Source organism: Pomacea canaliculata, linkage group LG12, assembly GCF_003073045.1.
Source record: "Pomacea canaliculata isolate SZHN2017 linkage group LG12, ASM307304v1, whole genome shotgun sequence".
NCBI classification, from domain to species: Eukaryota; Metazoa; Mollusca; class Gastropoda; order Architaenioglossa; family Ampullariidae; genus Pomacea; species Pomacea canaliculata.
In genome coordinates, this window is record NC_037601.1 from 10,688,896 (window position 1) to 10,709,216 (window position 20,321).

Here is a 20,321-nt window from a genome sequence, read left to right on the forward strand (position 1 = left end):
AAGTCAGTGTGCCAAAAAAACTGCGTCTTCGGTGATTTCTATTAATGAACTCCATTGCAATCTCGTCCAGATTAAGCTTAGATCACCCTCTCTTTAAATACACGCATAATGAGACAGTTATTCAAGCGCGTTTGTGTCATGGAACTTCTCAGGTATGTTTTTGTTTCTTTTAAGGAAGAAAAACTGCGTGGAAAAAACAAAGTAAAGATTGAATTAAGCCTACTCACCCAACGGCTCGTGACACGCTTTGTTCTATCTCACAACAAACGCGGGGAAAATACGCTGGTTTGCTGGAACCTCTTCTAGACACCACGTACGCCAGTTCCAGCGACAGTACACACAGCACGTGGCAAACCCCCGACTACTCCCAGAGACGGGCACAGGTCTCTCCACCACCGCAAAAACTCCTCTTCCGCCCCGCCGTTCTCCCAGTCCTGTGTGGCAGGTTTCTATAGGCTTCGAGAAACCTCAGAACCTTTCCCTACCACAGGGACCAGCGTCCGCGAGATAATACACGTTACAAAGAGACACAGCCCTATACCTGAACTTGGTGTCCACACACCCTAGGAAAATAGCCCCATCCACCCAAGAGAATCAAAGAGACCAGAGAGAAGAGACGCAAGGCTACCCTATAATTAAGGGCCATAAACTGGCCAGACCCACCGTGGCCAGGGGACGAAAACTAGGGTGGGGAATGGCCTCAGGGCCACCCCTTCCTCGCTACCCGACGGTGCTGAGCCAGCGATGCGACACTTTCTTATGGCCATCTACCAAAACACGGACACAGATATACAAACCAAACAGTATAACACAGATAACTTATGTTGAGTACCAGCCACAGTCGTTGATGATAAAAGAGTGCCCTTGTGTAGTTTTGAAATGTTACTTATGCACTTCCCCTGAGTCGTAGATAGCAATAATACCAGTCTCTCTGTCTCTAACAAAACTACCAATATAGGGACTCAGAGTCTTTGCCTTACTTAGGTGAAGTCAAAGCCGTCAATTCGCACTAAACCGTTGGTGTTTAGTAAGATGGAAGTCCTCGTGCTTCGCTAGCTTTTCACAAAGTGTAAGGGTTCCTGGCAAGACTGGGTATTTGGTATGCAACTAATTCGTTACTGGCTTTCTGTGTTCCCGATGGCCAGTGCGACCCCTTTTGGTTGTAAGCAATAGCAGATAATTTTAGGGTGACAGCGAGTGGGTGGGGGATGTTTGATGTTGGTCAAACAAAACCGCCAAAGAAAGGCGTCGCATATGGGCAGGGGGAGGGAGACCACACTCGATATACCGATGTACTGTCCGGCTGCTTTCTTCGCTCAGGCTTCAACAACAGCCTGCAATTAGCATGGCAAACAATAACACGGACTGTCCCCGATCTGATCGTCAGAGGTGTTAGAGCTCCACTTGCCTCAGGGCCCGCTTTTGTGACGGTGATGACGTCTCCTCTCTACGTTCCCTACCTTTCTTCAGTTCTTTGCTCTTTGTGAGAATTACGTCTCAAATATTGGGGGGGCAAAAGGATATTCCTGCCCCCCCTGTATTTTCCTTGGGGGGGCGGCTGCCCCCGCTGCCCCCCTGGTTCCTACGCCACTGTGAACAAGTTCCAGCGCTGGTGGGAAAAACCATTCACATTCGTTTTCCTTGTCATTATGCCAGACTCATGTTTTGACTTCTTTAACCAATGCTGGTAAAGTTCTAGCTACAAATACATTTTTTGTTAACTTGAATTTTTGGTAAATTTCTGTTGAAAACTCAAAGTGCTGTCAACTGTCAACACTGGACGTAGACCATACATAAGGTGACTTCTTTTTTGCGTATGCTCACATCACAAACTGATGTGCAGGTGGCCTTGCACCAAACACTTGGGACTAAATAGGAAATAGAAGAAAGGGTGTGGGTAGACAGTCATCCAACTGTTAACAACTGTAGCTAAAGCAATGTGCAGCACGGAAACCTCTCAGGTATCTGTAGAACTCTGGTTTGCACCTCGACAACTCCACTTTGACACTTGTCTTAAAATATATCAGTGAATATAAATGAGGTAATATACAGGCCCATATTCCGGTTTCATTATGAACGTAAAAGTGATAAAGCTGACCTACAAGAATTTTTTTTTAAATCGTCACCTTCGTTTGCAAATGCTGTGATAAAAGCTCTTTATGGATGTCATATCTCAGTACAACTGCAAGAGAGTATAGTGTTTCCTGCTTTATATTGGTTTTCTTTTATTCCGTGCATATGGTGAGGTACGTGCTAGATTTTATGGAACAGGTCCGAGTTATATTAAAGTTTAGGAGATGATTACTGTTTAGTTGTAGTATGAAAGTCAGGCATTTATGTACTAAGTAGGCTCTTAAGAAGTTAAATACAACTAGCGAAATGTTCATTCAGCGAAACATCCATAAAGTTTTCGGTCTGCGAAAAATTGGAGTAACTGTCTAAAAGGCCTAGAAGTCGTGTATTTATAGTATCTTCATCGAACGATGAGTATCTACAAAAACTTTATTAATTGGCTTTTCATGTATGCAGTTAAATCTACAACTGTACAAACATTCTGTTTATGGGTACAGTGTAATTGAATTTTGATTTTGCCCTCATTTGCTTATTTTGTGACAAGTCATTTCCTCTCGAAGGGTTTTGTGGTAACTGCTGCATGAAGCTAGAATCACATTTTCAATGCAGCCGCCATCTTTGATGATGACGTCATGTCTGTGTTACGAACGAGAAAAGATGCCCTCGCAAGAAACAAAAAGGTGCGCGTGATCGGGGCAAACAGGGTTAGGCTAATGTGAAAGAAGAACCGCTAGAATGAGATACGCTACACAATTTGAGTCCAGCGCGGTGAAAAATACCACGCGACGATAATATCGGCGGATTGCAGGGCTGGTGGCTAGCCTTGGCGCCAGGGCAGGGCTTTGCATACCTAATAGCGAGTGATAATGCAGAAATTACCCCGCCAATTATACGCAGCCGCCAGCGAAAGTGACAAGAAAGCGCCGCGCCGCGCCTAGAGACGTCGCTGGTTGGCGCGTGCACTGTCAACAGCAACACAGGGACCGCCAGCACCGTTAGTGACACATGCATTGCCATTATGGTTGCCTGGCTTCGTAGTCAGCAGGCATTCCCTTCCATAAAGGCTTACTTCATAAAGTATATATTTATTATATCAGTATATCCTCCCATCCAGAAACACCGCATTACGTCGACTACCAAGTTATGATTGTAAGAAACCTTTGAATGGCATCAATGGATGCACATGTCCTTTTCTTATTTCAACGATTCCTTCAACTGATTGCGGCTTAAGCCCTAGTTTGTTTAAACTTTTCATCATAATCTAGGCTTGTGTAATGAAAATACTCAAGCCAAAATATTTGGAATAAATGAATTAATTAAGGACTTTAGTCTAAAAGCAATTTCATAAGGGACATTGGATAGCAATGGTTTATTTTGACGTATTTGTTTACGGCTATGTAAATTATTGCTAAAACGTTCAAAAGGCAGCTGCAGGGATCTTACACAGAGACCGTAGACTGAAGCAACTGTCACACGTGGAGCACAGGAAAAAAACTGAGAAAAGAATGACATAAAGGCGACGTTTCCGTTGTGTTCTAGAGAGAGACAGCGCTCATCGAAACACAAGCGATGATAGAGGTTGTGGGAAAGGGAGACAGAGGTCACGTCTTTGAAAATTGAGATTATGTTATGTGAGTACCTCTCTTCTTTATTCCCCTTTATGTGTACACTGTACTGGGAAACTTACCGAATAATGACCTTTAAAGGTGAAACAATTTTTCCTATTTTCCTGTCCCTCTGTTCTAGGAGAATAAAATTTCATCTAAAGATATTTATTTCTTTTTCGCTAAAGTCTTTTTTCTTGATGATTTAGAGATAGTTTGATCGACAGATAAAAAAAAAATCAGCGGATTCCAGCCGTCTAAAAAACGACACCTGACAATATCATGACCAAACTCATCCGTAGTTGATTTCCACCAACTTAAATAGTTTTTATCAACAGTATCCTAACACTCCCCACCACTTGAGACGCTTTCACCTTTGTTATATAGCATGTACGTTTTTACCATTTTTGCTCAATGTATAGTGTAAATTGTCGCCAGTTTTGTTCAGGGAAAATATAAAAGAATCAGACAGACTGGAACAGGGCCTGCACTGTTCGAGGCCTTGAAAACAGGGGGATGGAAACCTCGCTTCCTTATCTGCGCATCGATGGAATGACTCCTTGGTGGCCAGCAGCGGGCAGGCACGGAGTCTGCGGGGATTAAGGGTGATGGCTGCTCGGCGGGTACAGCCTGTGGTCCGTGCAGTTATTGCAGGTCCGGCACCCTCACTCCCACTCATACACGGCGTCTCGTTCCTGTGAAATACGACAGCCTCTCGGTAATCTCCCGTCAAGTCCTCTGGCCCTACATGCGTCTCAAGTCCTGCTCTAAACGTAAAATAAGCACAAGCTACTGACAGATCATCCGCCCCTGCAAAATGCTTTTCCACCTCTCACGCGTTGGAAATGTTTGATAACCAGTCTCTTCCACAGAGAAACGTTGTGATGGAGAATGTTCCAAGCAAGAAAGATAATCATATAATCGACAGTCATTCAATCTAAACGTTAAACGTCAAATGGCTGGTATCTGTCGGCCCTTTTCGAGACGCTATCATTCACAAGGCACCAGAGCTCTAGCCTGATTTTTCAGACACGTTCTTTTACAAGGCTACAGGGTTATGTTTTCCCTCCATCTGAGTGCAGCTCCAAACACCCAAGATGGCAGCCTCTGTTCAGTGCACTCTGTTCCCAGTGGCCAAAATCACAGACGCTCTTGCACTGTCTTTCGCAAACACCATGCTGACAAAACTGTCAGTGAACAATGAAGGTTCCACTGACCTGACCTACACTTTGAAGTAACTACCACATTAAGTCACACAAAAAATAACTCACCCAGCCAGCCACCCATCCAGAATCTCTCACACATAAAGTCACACACACACACACTCGTGCATTATGTGGACTATATTGTGAAGGTAGCGGCTCCGCCATGAACCGGCTTATGTTTTTCGGTTTTTGTTTTGGTTTGCTTTTTGGTGGGACTGTCCTCTGTTCTCTCCATAGTCCATGTTTGTCATTTGAATCCATGGTCCTTGATAGTTGATTCTCCTGAATTGTGAGCTCTGTTGAGAACTTACTGGTGCAGTCAATAATTGTTTCTCTCCTAAGTTTGTTTTTGTCGAGTATTTCTGAGCAGCATAGTCTAGCATGACTGCAGCATAGTAGCTGGCAGTTCCTAGATTTCTCAACCTGTGAATTGAAAATGTATTTAACGTATTTTAGCGTGAAGCTATATCAGTCACTTAGAAATGTGTTCATTTGTCTCTTGCTGTCTTCAACTAATGTCCTCGCGGCTTGTTAGTACATGGTCGGGAAAGAAAGATCAGTTGATAGTTATTTTCTTCGATACGAAAAGGACTAAGAAAATAGCAAACTTTGGCCAGACACAATTGAAAACTTCACACATGCATTTGTTTAAAGCCAGATCTCTGCAACATTACGCTAACGAGAAAAACCAGCACACACCCTAAAGCAGGTGTAAAAGCCTGCTTGCAGTGAGTCTGAGTTATGAGACAGGCGCCTGCCCTTAGCTCGTTAAACAAAAAAGCTCGACTGGCAGCATCTGCATTTCGTCAGCTTAAACGTCATCACACGTGCTATCGTGCAACAGAGCGTGACGAGAGCAAGGTAAGAGCGTAGCAGGAGATAAGGGCGCCTGTTGCCCACCTTGCTATTACTAGTTAGCAGGCAGAATTCTGTCTTATACTGCCTCCCGCCCCTTTGAAGGTAGTCCGAGCTAGACCTAATGTAGCCAGCTCTTGCACAGGCGGCAGGTTTAGAATTTTGTTGAGTCGAGAGGGACTTCATTTCTGTGACTATTTTGTAGCTGGCCAGTGCCTGGAGATGTAGCTGCCGTTATAGGTTCGTGGTTGTAATTGTATCTGGCGACTGGCATTATTTTGCGTCCATTGGCCGGGTGCACAGGACATTGAAATTGCTAATATTTTATAAACACTTTAATGACAGCTATGTGTTTCCCATCTAGCTAGGGATGTATTGTGCACCAAGCTCATGGTGCCACGAGCAATACTAGACGGTTATACAAGAAGTCTGCATGTTAGTTAGCACTTACAGAGCATTTTCGAGGAGTGATCTGCGTAAAAAAAATGTACTTATCGCATAGAAACGTGTGATATACCTGACCCACATATGACCCAGCATTTTTTTTTTTTTTTTGACACTCTACTTACGGTGAGTCCTTGTTGTCGTCGATACTTGATGTCGAAGTTAGGCTGTCAGATGCATGTAAATTGCTGAAGAGATTGTACACAATGAACTGGTGAGGAAACCTCACACAATACTTCGGTGTGAAGGGGTGCGTAGAACAGTCTAGCATGAAAGGACGCACAATGCGGTTTGGTGTGATAACGCGCAGGATAATCTGACGGAGCAGCATGCACCGATCACACTAAAATGTCTGGCTACGAGCAGTCTCTCAGTCGCTGCATCTTGATTTATGATCACGTGAGCGAAAAATCAACTTCTGGGGACATTGGATGAACATCATGATATCTCGTCAGCGTTATCCTTTCATCGTTTTGGATGAGAAGGAGGTTTCTGGAGCGACGTTACCCCTTAAAGTAGGCGTCTAGCAACTCCTCATTGATCTTCCATGATAGCCGAAAACATGAAGACTATTTATTATCAAGTAAAACCAGTTTTGTTAGACATATTACAGTTTTAATAAAACTCATTTATTATTCATTCATAATCTAAAGATTTTATAGCGCGTAACTTGAGTTTGATACATTCTGCCTGATGAAAAACAAACACAGAGAAATAATAATAATAATAATAATAATAATAATAATAATAATAATAATAATAAATCTCACGTCCGTACAGATGCAAACATGCTCACAAATTGCCAGATTTTCATCATAAGATAAATGAATTAAGTTTCAATTATCAACTCAAATTATCAGTTTAGTATGGCCCTTGCTCAAGATCACCCCTTCCTTATTTGAAATGTGAAAAGTTTGGTATGTGGTGTGGTTTCAAAAAAACAAGTGTCAGCTTTTTCGTTTAATAAATAAACTAAATAGTGTGCCCCATTAATCTGACTAATTACTCACAGGGAAGACTGTCGCGACTTGTGTAAAGTTATATTGATTTGTTATATTCATTGGTTCCTCAAACATCGCTAGACGTCCCTTGACATGTATTTCTAGTTCACGGAGAAGTATCCAATGTTGGCATTATAGAAGCTTCCCGCAAGTAACCCGCATTTTTGTAAATAAGACTTAACCCACGATTTTATGCAGCTATCATGAAAATCTCTGCTACTTTTGCTGCTATCGCAGTACTATTTGGGCAGTTTGATGCTAACTGATTCTGAAAGTACCTTGAAAATATAGCGTATTCTATACTCAACAAGATATATAGAAACAAACGAAAGACTATTTTAACTTTTTGGGTTAGTTTATAAAAATGTGTCTTTGTAAACGACAGGAAACTGTACCGAAACGTTTATTTGATATCGGTTGCGCGCCGTTAATAAACAGTATGAATTTAGTTCGAAATCAAATCGGTGTCTTTTGTGCAACTTACAGGAATCAGTCAAAATGAATCAACAAATGCACTATAATATGCACTAAGTATGCAAATCGAATAGGACGAAGGAGAATTAAACAGTAGAAAGACTGCGAGCTATGCATCATATGAGTCTCAACTTAACAAAACACAAATTAGACAGTGTTGCATACTTAAGGTCACTTTTGAGACAATTTTTCATCTATGCCTCCAATATAACATCTAATTCAAGCTGACCTAAGGTTCTGAGCTAAGCTGGGCGACTGCGTGGCTTTAGGAAAAGTTAATTTCTTATTTGCCGTCTCCAACAAAATCCTTCCGGATGTGTGAGACCTTTAAAATCTGCTTGGCAGTGTTTCCAAGAGAACATGACCTGGACAGTCGACTTCCAGACATCAAGACAAAGCTTTTACGACAGAGAACAACCACCGCGAGTACACTTAGGGGGCGCTACTGGCGAACAATGGGTGTTTGGTTGCCTTGGCGGGAAAGTGCTTCTACCTAGAGGGGGGGGGGAATTGGTGTTTTACGCCGTGTCAGCAGCTAAGGCTATATTACGGCAAGCAGCCAGCCCTGTAAACAGATGCCACGTGCAGAGAAAGATCATCGTGCCCGAGACGAGAAATGAACTCAGGGCAGCCAACCTTCACTGTATTGGTGACAGGCGCTAACAGCGCTAACCGTTGCGCTAACCGTTGCGCCACCGGACCGCTACTCTACCTAGAGGGGATTTCCTACTATGACAGGAGCGGGAGCGGGGCAGAAAATCGGAGTGCCCGGAGAAAAAGCCGGACGGCATTTCTGCCAGCAGATGTCCCGAGACGGGATCTGATCCCCACGGCCTCTCACTACAGTGTTACAAGCGAGTGTTTTCTCTACCAGGATCTCTGTCACCAGCAATGTAACCGTTAGTGATCAGTTAATTCAGAACAGGCTGAGAGAAATCATCCTGCCTTCAGTGCCACCTGTCGCCTGACCTATCCTGGCACTAGCTCGCGACCTTGTCCGGGCGGCTTGAACATGGCGTCATTTAACTTGGTGAAGAAAGCAGTCGGCGAGAGCTGTGTTTCTCTGCACCTGGTGTAAGACAGCTTGTTTGGCGTGGACTACAAGGATGGGAGCAGGGCCGCCGAGAGCCAGCCCGGGCCCCGGGACAGACCTCTCCGGGCCCCTTGTACTTGTAATCGTAAATTTTTTTCCCAGTATATAATGTATGTTTACAATTCGAATCTCAATATCTACACTCAAACTCAACTTCTGCATGTGTAATGCTTTGGTGTTCTGTCCTTAGACCTTTCTTTAAAAGAAAAAGAAAAGGAGAAGAAGAAAAAAAAATCCACTGACCAAGGCCGGGCCCCCTTGACAGCCGCGGGCCCGGGTACACCAGACCCCCTGTCCCCCCCCCCCTCTCGTCAGGCCTGGATGGGAGCATGCAGTATCTTGTACTACCAGTGCTACAGGCCATAGATGGAGCATTATTGTCTGGGATGACGACACCAGGCTACACGGGACTCGAGTCGTTTAGAAATTATGCAGGTCAGTCGCAAGGACTGGTCAGCATTTGTATTTTCTTCAGCACGACTTTCAGGAGATACTCTCATTCGACTTCGAGAAAAGTGCTTAAGTTCAGGGGACATTGATGCTTGAAATGCATTCAGGCCAAGGGTGAGGAACACACTCTTTTAAGTTTCTGTGCTGAAACCGTTATGGTATTTGTAAAAGAAGGTTGTAGCCACTAAAGCAGCAAATGCTGTTAAAATAAATGTTCTCAGTGTCATGTTATTTTTCCTTTTATTATTAAGTAAAATACGTTTAGATAACATTGTTATTGATTGTTTGCTCTTAGGCATAAAGCCACGAGTGACTTTGTAACTTTGCCTGAAGCAGTATATTTTACACGGTAGCCAACTGTTGCGGCGCTCAAATTAATCTGTAATATAATTGTGCCCCCCAATAAACTGGTGTAACAGTCTAACTCTGTGAAAGTGTCCAGAGAATCAAGGTATATAACATTGCCCACAGTCTGAAACTGTATAATGTTGTTCACAAGTATAATAGTGGATGCATAATAAGACTGCTTAATGAAACCGTTTTGGAATAATATTGATCGTTTGCCAAGCAACTCAAATATGAGACAAAATGCACGTTTGACATCATTCATATACAAGGGGGTTAAAGTTGCTCATGGAGGACTGCAGCTGTGTTTGTATCATTACCAGTCAGCCCCCCCCCTTTTATGGATCTGCATCACTGCCTCAGCGGCGCTGCTTCACTTTACATACAAGCTTCACTGCCCCAGGAGTCTGATATGCTGACAATATTCACTGGTATTTGACAAAGTTGGGTATTTTGTATTCAGTGTGGTGTAACAGATCACATCACATTCAGCACCATTGTTCGTTCGTTAAAGTGAACTGTGATACGATCTGGTGTGTCTTATTCATAATTAGTTACAATAATAAATGTACATTGGCATAACGCTCTACCACAAGATTAATGTAATGTTTTTATCACTAATCCATTTACATAAGAAGCAACACGAACAGTAGAAGTTTCACAACAAGTAAAAAGGGTGAAAGCTGTAAATGATATGTAACTATAGCCAGACTGAAACTTGTGCTTAAAACTCGAGAGGTGCCTAAAGGGCAGGTTTAAATGAAATGAATCTCTGCTGGTGGAAGATCTCACAGTAGGGAGGGTGTTCCAACGAGTTGATGCCGATTGGGTGAACATGCATTCACAAAAGGTTTTCGCTCTGATTCTAGGAATGGAAAGGAGGCGAGTGTCTGTACTGAGATGCCTGCTTGGAATATAGCTCCGAGATTTTGGTGTTTGTTGATGAGATACAGAGAACAGCCAGACAAGAGCGAATTACAGTAATCCAGTTGCGATAAAACAAAGGCACAGACGAAGAAGTGGGCAGTTCGAATGGAAAGATACATTGCTAGAAAACTGGCAATGCCCAGTCTCTCCTTAAGTAAGTATTAAGCATGTGGTTTCTTAAGCAAGAATCTGGTAGAGAACGTCAACCCCCTTTTCCCATGTATTTCTGCTCCAGGAAGGAGTGAAGCAGTATAGGGTGGGGGTGCGACGGACAGGGCTGGAAGAGCCATCAACGAAAAACTAACTAGAGTCCTTGCAACATGCTCTGCCAACACAGAAAAGACACTCTCCAGCTCTCCGCAAAATTGGCGCCAAATTGGAGACCTCTCACAACAAGCCTAACTGATAAAGCAAGCACCCTCTTGGTTTTGACAGGAATCTGAAACGCCAAGGCATTTAAAAATTAGGCGTTTTCCGATACGGTCGCTCTCGCAGCTAATCGAGTTTACATCTCCAGGCCGGGATGCGAGCAGCCGCTAAAATCACCAGCGACAGTGTCCATTTTGCTCAAACCGTGAGGTCAAGGGTCAGATTTGTGGCGCAAGGCAGGGTGGGTGCAGGGAGCGACAAGGAAGCCTGAAGAAGAGCGCAGAGAGGACACGTTCCAAGTGCACACGATCATAAAATGCTAGAGACGCTAATTAAAGCACTACCCTCTCCTCAAGTTTTCCCTTCAGCTTCTCGCTCTTGGTGCCCGCTATTACAGTCGCGATCATTTATGAGTCACAAAAATTAACGAGAATTAATGTTCCCCTGAGAGCAGGCGGCGCTGGTGCCGGGCGGCAAGTGCGATTCCTGCCGCTGGTGTGGAGAGATGGACGGAGCAAGAATTATCTTCTATCAGCAGTGATGTGTTCTGCTGGCTTCCCAGCCCGCCATGATGCTGTGACCATACAGGCGTCATTGGTGACATATCGCGGAAAGATGAATGTTTTATTTAGCAGCTTGGCTTGCTCTCCTTTCTCCTGCAGAGATAGCACGATAGAAATGAGTGATTAATTATCAAACGGCATATCTCTGCTTTCTCTCGCCTCTTGAAATTTTCATGCTGCATGTGTCTGTTATTGCATTAATTCATCTGTGTATGAATCAACCCTTCTTCTTCCGTGATAGCTGTATTCTACTATCGTCAATTGATTACATAAATATTTGCATTCATCTCTGTGTATGACAAAATAGCTGTTGATTTAGGGAAGACATACCGTTAATCTTCACTGTCTATTTAATTGCATAATTGCATCTATAATGTTATTTCTGTCTTTTTCATTGTGATTCTGTTTTTCTATGTGCATGCGTTATGTGTTTAGGTTTGTTTCTTTGAGAATGTGCATGTGAGAGAAAGAATAAGAAGGTATACAACTGATATCTTAAAAAGCTATACATTCATTGCTGCATCTTGAGCAAATCAGATTTACAAAATGACCTATTTTGACAACAAAAGTCGACAACCAATAATCTGTTTCATTATATTCCCCACTCTTACTCTCGTCGTGTCTGAAACCTGTTTAAGCATTCAATGTTCAATCTTTAATATTCTGCCAAAGAATGAAGGCTTCTCTGAGTTTGCATTTGAAGAAGGTTATCTTTATCAAGATTGAAATTACTATCATCAAATTAAAAAACTACAGAAAAATACAAGCCTTTGAAGACATTATAAAATCATATCAGTAGAGTAAAGAGCAAAGTACTGTTATGGAAAATAAAGTAATATAAACCTAATCAGTACATGTTAGCGGAAAGTGTGCTGGCAACAGAAATCTTCGCGTCCTAAAAACATAATAGCAGGAATGTTCCTGTCATTGTAACGACTCTCTCCCTGGCTGAAATACCCTCCGTAGGCTCGACAAAGCAGCTATTCTTCGACCAAAATTCTAACTCTTTCTCTTCCTTTCTCTTTCTTTCTCTCTCAACAATTATTCGGCTGATATTTTGGGTCTACTTAGAGCAGTGACAGCAGCAGAGCATCTCTGCACTTCTGACAGAGCTCATGAGGACTGTACTGTTTGACTTCTAGGTGGATTGAAGCGACAGAGCTTAACACCAGCGAGCACACAAAGTTTGTCACCGGTACAGAGCCACCACAGCAATACAAAGTATTCCCTAACGAAGAATGTGCCAGCTCACAGTTGGACGAACACTAACATCGTGACTTTGTATCACCTTAGCAGGTCGACAGATATAAGCTCACCTCTCTCCTCAGCTGGCGGGAAGTTCAAGAAAGTGTCTGACGTGAATTGTGCCCCAAGAGAGGGTCAATTTACAAATCGTATGAAAAGCAGTGGGAGGCAAAATGTTAAAAGCCCAATGATGAAGATGGAAAATGAGGGTTAATGTAACAATGTAAATCTACTTGCAACCAAAATCACAGAATTAATTGCTTCTGTTACGCGCTTACAAACATTAAACGCATGTTAACAGAGCGTGCGGGTAGGTACTGATGACAGATTGAAAACACTTCTTAACAAAGCGGGCATGTAGGTATTGTAAATGGCAGATTTAAAAAAAAAGCCAAGAGTCTTTTTTACTACAGTCAAATCTCTCTACTATGCCACCCCGCTACTATGCCACTCTCGGTATTATGCCACTTTTGCTCGGTCCCGACTATAAATTCAATGTAAAAAAAAATTTACTATGCCACCCCTACTCTCGCTACTATGCCACTTTTGTGTGATTGTTAAAAGGCACGAGTTGTGAAATTCCGCGCAGTGCTCGATTACTATACTGTATGGTAGTGTGGGACATCGCAGTTAGGTGGATGGAATCTAGCATGCACACAGGGAGGGTGGAGGCTGGCGATGGGAGGGTGGTCGCTGGCCGGGTGACAGTCACGTGACAGAGGGAGAGCGGGAGGGGGTCGATTAGCGACAGGATGCAGGTGTGCGGATGTGGTTGGGAGGGGTGGAGGATGAAGAGGTGAGGGGGAGAATGAGAGGAGACAGCTAGCGAAGCCGACGATTCTTGAGAGCTTTGGACTGACGGGTAACTTGAGCAAATAAAGCCGTTTTTATGAACCCTCCGTATTATGCCACTCTCGCTACTATGCCACTTTTGCTCGGTCCCGGTAGGTGGCATAGTAGGGAGATTTGACTGTATATTTTATTTCCGTGACATCATAATATTGTATGACAGAGAAGAAAATTGCAGTCAAAACAAGCATTTGTCAGCTAAACAAATTAAATTTTTTATTTCTACTTTAAAGGGAAACAACATAAGAAAGAAACAACATTTGCTCTACACGCCATGCTCGCACCTGCTCGAAGCTCGTGGTTAACAACAACTGCCACACATAATAATGTATCCTAGGTTGAGTCTGATTCTTGTAAAGAAGTTTAGTTTTAAGAAAATGGGGCAAGGAAAGTACAATCCACACGTAGCAGTGCCCTATATACAATCATTAATGCCGCATAAGGTACAACCAGCCACTGATACTGTTTCTGTCGTGCATAAAATATCTCTACCGCAGATGAAAGATGATGATGATGATGATGATGATGATGATGATGATGATGATGATGATGATGATGATGATGATGGAAAGAAAATATACTTACTAAAGTAATATGATGATTTATAAAAATTACATAAATGGTAATGATCCTGGCATATTAGACTGTACATGATTGAGACAGTACACAGTAAACTCTAGAGAAAAATACAAGGTAAGGGAGATATGCACATCCACTGTCGATTAACTGGCGTTTCAACACATCACCATTATCCCATGGGAAGGAGGAAGCTGGGATATTTAAGAGGCGCCCTACTAATTCTCATCGTGAATACATTTTCACTTCTCTTTAAGTCCCTGGTATTTAAAAAAAGGGAAATAATAAAAAACGGAAGTTCCGTATAGAGGCTTGGGCTCAAATTATTTACCCCCCCCCCCCCGACCCATCCACCCCAAATCTCTCAATATGTAGAAAGGAGCTGCTTATATGGTAACTACTGCTGTGAAAAGAGGTCTGATTTGCAATTAATTTAATAGAAATTGTAATATTTAATATTTTTCTGCACAGTAACTTTTCTTTATGTCCATTACTAACGAGTTCACACTCAGCTAAGTATTAAGACAACTGTTTCTGTAAATATAAAATTTTGAGATAAACTGTATTCACATGACGTCAATAGTAAATACCAGTGAGTGGTTCACAGTGTCAAGCGCACTGCATGTTGGAAGCGAAACAGTTAGCGCCTTCCTTTACCTCTCCTAATAAATCAAGACCCAATTTCTGTAGCTGCTAGGTAGGCAGTGGGCAGTGACCCATGGGAGGGGAAGCAGCCTCAGACAGTTAAGGCATTGCACCAGCGAATTTTCTGTTCCACAGTCGAGCCCTGTAACAACTCCCTGGCAAGAGTGTCTGTCATGCTAACCGTCACGTAACGACTCCATCTTACACTGTTTATGGTATCTACATCCCTTCATACCTTCATCCACTGTTTTACGTTCGACTCCTACCTCATCTTTATGTTGCTCAGTGTGTCTATACGTACCTCACTGTCCACTGTCCATCTTTCATTTATTATTATCGGTCTGCGCAGGGAGTGCGATCATGCTCCGCGTTCACATGATGATGATGATGATGATGATGATGATGATTACCCGTTTTCCCTCTTTAATTTTCCTCTTTAATGCCTTTGTTTTGTAGTGTTTCACTTTCCTTTCTTTGGATTGAGATTCATAACTTTTGCTTATTCTGTTACCCTCGTAAAGAAAGATTCTCTCTCTCTCGACTTCTCTACCCTTTTTGCAATTTGTGAAAAATCACATCCTTTTGAGCGGCGGCTGCCCCTACCTTGTTTCCTAGTTCTACACCACTGCCACCTGCATATATTCACGGTTTTGTCCTTTTCTGACTATCAATGAGACAAACAAGTTGGACGGTGCCACAAGACGCACTGAGTAATTTGCTAGGCATACGTTGGTTACATCACATTCTCTCGACCTACGTTCAAGCAGAAGCATTTCATACGTCTGTCCTCAATTTATTAAAATAGATAATTGAAATTGTTTTTTGTCCTGGTTCACAGATAAGATAGCTGTCTATTCGCTGTAAACTTTCATGTTCGAATTATAAAACCTTAATAGTCAATCATTTCCATTACTATTTTCGATCTAGACACCACATGCGAACGCAAAACAACACTGATCAAACCCATAGCATTTGCTGATTATACCAAAACGGAAAGTAAGTCTGACTCAAGCAGTTTTAATTATTAAAGTTATTTTCTTTTTAAAGCCTCAAAGTTTCAGGTACTCCTTTCTAACAAATATCTAACACCGCATCAAACATTAAGAGGAAATCTCATTGCAAAACAGTTGTAGCCACCTCAGTAATACTCTCCTTAACTTCTTATTGAATTAATAATAGTAATAATCATAATGTGTTTATTTGTATAGCACTTTCTCCCCACCATTAAAGGCGGGCTCAAAACCCTTCATTAAAAAGAAAAACACACATAATAATAATAATAATAATGGATTTCTAAATGATTTAAATATGGAAAAACATATTTTGTCATGATACTAGAAATAAATTAATCACTATTTTAATATAAATTTTAATAGATAGATTAATATGATACCTGATATCTAAAAGTATTTTGAAGACATCATAAAATGTTCACTTCGCACCAGACTTCAAGGCCTGATGATCTGATGATCAATGTTCCAATGGCATTAACATACTATATGGAACTAAAGATGTCACCATAATTCTCACTAGACTTCAAGAAACAATATCAACAGTATGACATTCTCACATTAACAGTAAACTGTGACAAGTCATGATTTATTGTACACAGTATTCAAGGGTTACTTAAATCTGGTTTGTATGTAATTCTCAGAAATTATTTGACACATACCTTTAAAGTGTTTAATATTAGCTGTAGTCAATTTTTTCAAGCTGGAATATTTATAATGGCAAACAAGTTTGATATTTGACAAATGGATATCGCATGATGAAAGCCTTTTTTCTGAGACTGAAAAATAGTCAAACCATATAATATGAATTTGAGAAAAAAGAAAACTCCAGAACCTCATATGATACGTGTAGTTTGAGCAAATTTTAGTGACAAAGATGTATTTGTCCACCATTTGCGAATATTTGCACAAGAAGTTTTGTAACACTTTTCCAATTTAAACATCTGTTTACTCACTCTTAATCTACGCTGTTTGAAGTACTCTGCATTACAATCACTCAATCGCTAAGTCCCTTTTTTGTTACATATATTTTTGTGTAAATCATAAAGTAGTAGAAATTGTTTGGTGCTGCAAGGTTTAGTTTTACATTATCAAAGAAGCTGCGTTTATTCTTACCCTGTGATTATCAAAATATTCGACATCATTTTCACGGAGCAGTTTTATCCTTTCTTTGGTGCATCTATAATAAGGGCGGGGAACCTTTTTCCTCCAGGGGCCTTTTTGATATTTATAATATTCTCGGGACATACGAAATTATATGCTTAAAAATTATACTGCTATATTTTGCTATATTTGTGTAGCTTCGCTGAAGTGCGATATAACAGTTTTGCAACACCTACAATTCCATCCTGCCTGGCACTTCTGTTCTCTAAGTCACCACAATCTGCCCTTTTGTAATTAGGTTCGAGAAAAATATGTTGTTCCTATGAAAAGAACCGCGAAACAACTGTTTAGGGACTGTAAAATAAATGTTTATAGTTAGTGCCTAGAAGAGACAGAGTATAGTAACAAAACCTTTTTTCCCTAATGAACAATTTTCTGCTTGTGGATGTACATTAATAATAATAATAATATATAATACACACATACCTCATCCTGATGTAGGAATTCACGGCACTTACAAAGTATCTACACACAGGCATGCTTGTAAACTCACAAAAAAGTCAAGAACCCAAACGCATAGTTAGACGAGAAAGCTTTTTAATTTGTTCATCCTTTAGAAATCCATGAAAGAAACCGTACGCTGAAATACACAGCAACGTCGATTTGTTTATTGTAGGAGCCGACATGGTCGAAGAACGTTACACATATCAACTGCCGACATCAACTTGGAAGTGGTCTATCATCGGCTTTTGGTGAAGCAGGCGTGGTTCGCCAAGAAGGTCCATACAGGCCGTGGGCAGCCGACGAGAGGCATACGTGTCTGTCATGTCATGTCCTCCCATGTGTCCTGTCTGTCCCGTAATGAACGTTCCTTGCCTGTCCCTCAGAACTTACTTTCTGTTTCACTTAATTTAGTTTCAATAATTTTAATGTTTCGCTTCTACAAATAAAGTTACTATCGCACTAAAAGGTTTTAAGTACTGTCTAATGGCATAAATATTTGTACTGAAGAAGTATCAAAAGAAAGACTATCCAAGTCCGCAAAAAAAAAAAAAAAACCAAGAAACAAAACACACAAAACGCTTAGATAATTGGAGGAAATAGAAAAACGGTTTGAATCCAAATAGTTATTGAATAAGATAAAGTTAATATCAAGTTAAATGCCAAGAGGCAAAATGAACAGGAATCAGTTTTGTCCGTTTTCTAGCCCTAATCGTCACTCTGCTTTCTTTTGTCATCTGACCCCTTCCTCCTAGGCGTTCAGGCCATCTTCTTAGGCCCTCCATTCGTCAGAGCAAGCTTTCATCTCACCTTGTTTTGTTAATATTTGTTGCTCAACATCATTTCTATTCCTGTTGGAATTTTCAGACTGTTAGCTCCCCCCCCCCCACCATGCCCCTTTTACGCTTTCGACTCAAATGTTTTCGGTATTTTTTTATGTCTTCTCAATCATATAATGATCATAATAACAACATGAATAAAAATGCGTCTGAGGATTACACAGTTACTCACATAAAGAACAATCAACAAGGGCAAACGTAAAAAAGAATTTAACGGTACCCGAAGATAAAAACGATAAAAATGCTTATGAGAAATTCATTGAAAATTACAATTCTTTTTGCTAAACATATTATCTAAGGATTATTGATAAATGAGCAGGTGCAGATAACGACTGACAGTTGAGTCACTATATACTGTCTGCTTTAAAAGAGCAGGCTGTGCTGTAACAAGCACATTAATTTCTGTAAGAGCACACTGAGTGACCGCTGTAAAAAGCACATTGTCCACTACAAAACATCACACCTTTGTAAAATTACATTAACCGTCACAAAAGAGCACACCGTCTCAAGAAGGTCCAATCTTTGTAATAATAAATATAATAATAAATGTACAAAGTAGTGACAACGTTAATGGTGACTCGAGTATTACGGCCAAGCTGGCGGAATGGTTGTTGTTGTTGTTGTTGTTGTTGTTGTTGTTGTGTGGTGGTGGTGGTGGTGGTGGTGGTGGTGGTGGTGGTGGTGGTGGTGGTGGTGGTGAGCGGGGGGGGGAGGTTACGGTATTCGTCTTCAGACGCATGCTTTCCTTACTCACTTCTTCTTTCCCTAAAGGGTTGGGTGACGTGAGTTCTATTCCAGGTCATGTCGGCGATTCCGTGGGCGAAGAAACTGGCAGATCTGACACAGGCTGTTGCCCTATTAGCCTGCGGTTGCTCCATTACGCTAATTACACCACCATCAACTCAGCCCCGCGCCCTCTTCATCGGCTGGCTCAGCCTGCTTGTTAGTGTGATCGATGGCGCCGCTAGGAAATGATCAACAAACCCTTTTGCCCTCCCCCTTCCCCCAAACCAGCCCCTGTCTTTCATTACGTCTCTTCGCGCCACGTCTGAGCACCTTTTGCCTCTTACATTCTTGCAGCTCCGGCAGGAAGGAGGAAAGCAGCGGCACTTTTGAGCCTGCTTCTGTTCGCTAACTCGCCCTGACTTGCGTGAGCCACGGCCGCGTAGTCAACTGTTATGGACGGGTGAGGGGGTGGGAATTGTTAGAGAAAGGTTGCGGCTTGCATGCCAACAGACTATCACTCTTATCGCTCGGCTATTCAGTGACCAGCCAATCAGAGCCATGCGTCAGCGCAGTAATCCCACCCACTCGGGAAATCTATAGGTTGTCTGCTAGAGGCATTATGACCAATGGCCGAGAACCTTACAAACAAACGCACGGGCAGTGACGGCTGTGCTATGGCGTGCTGCACGCGCTGTGCATTCTCACGTCGGGCTGCTAGTTTTCGGGCGAGTTTTCGGCAGCGTGTCAGTTCTGTCACCTCAGCTGGCAAGGGCCAACCGCCACCCAGAAGTAGGCGAAGCTGCTTGACGTGCTTGCACCCGTAGACAGGAAGTGATGAATCCCGGCTTGTCACCAGTGTACTTTGTGTGTACACTGTGTACATTGTGGGACTTTATACTGACTCTTGTTTCCGAGTAGATAGTTCGACTTGCGTAACCATTTCCCGCTTTGGGCGAGAACAATATCTGTGAGGAAGTTACTTATTGTGTTGTTCACCCTTTTGGCTTAGGGACTTTATCCACGGCTGTAAGATATGAAATAGGAGGCGGTCGACAACAAAGAAAAGAGCAAAGGAGTATTTAAAAAACAATCGTTATTCTTCTGCGGTATTGCTGACGTGTTGGACATGGCAGTCAGTCCCGAAAGACCACATCCGGGGGGTGGAGATGGAAGTGCAGCACGGGAGGGGACGGCTCCAGTCAAGTCACAGTTATCATCGAAGGCTACGGCCTTTTCTATCGCCGCAATCATCGGCAACATTGGTGAGGACAAGTCAGAGCGACTTGCTACTGCAGCCAACACAAGAAGTGGCAGCCCCGGTAAGCACATTTAATGTTCTTGAGACTCGATTTGCGAAAAGTTTTGCAGTCACCAAGACAAACAGGCATTAATCACTACTATCGTAATTATAGTAAGCACAACA

The 20,321-nt window shown here is 42.1% G+C and overlaps 1 protein-coding gene across 1 annotated transcript in view; it reads left to right on the plus strand.

Moving 5' to 3' along the window:
• The first annotated feature begins 19,558 nt into the window (after positions 1-19,558).
• Positions 19,559-20,321, plus strand: part of LOC112576930 (T-box transcription factor TBX20-like) — a 51,544-nt gene continuing 50,781 nt past the window's right edge. Inside the window, exon 1 of the mRNA XM_025259806.1 lies at positions 19,559-20,217. Coding sequence (XP_025115591.1) covers positions 20,025-20,217 — 193 coding nt within the window. The 5' untranslated portion in view covers positions 19,559-20,024. The remainder of the gene's footprint in view (positions 20,218-20,321) is intronic.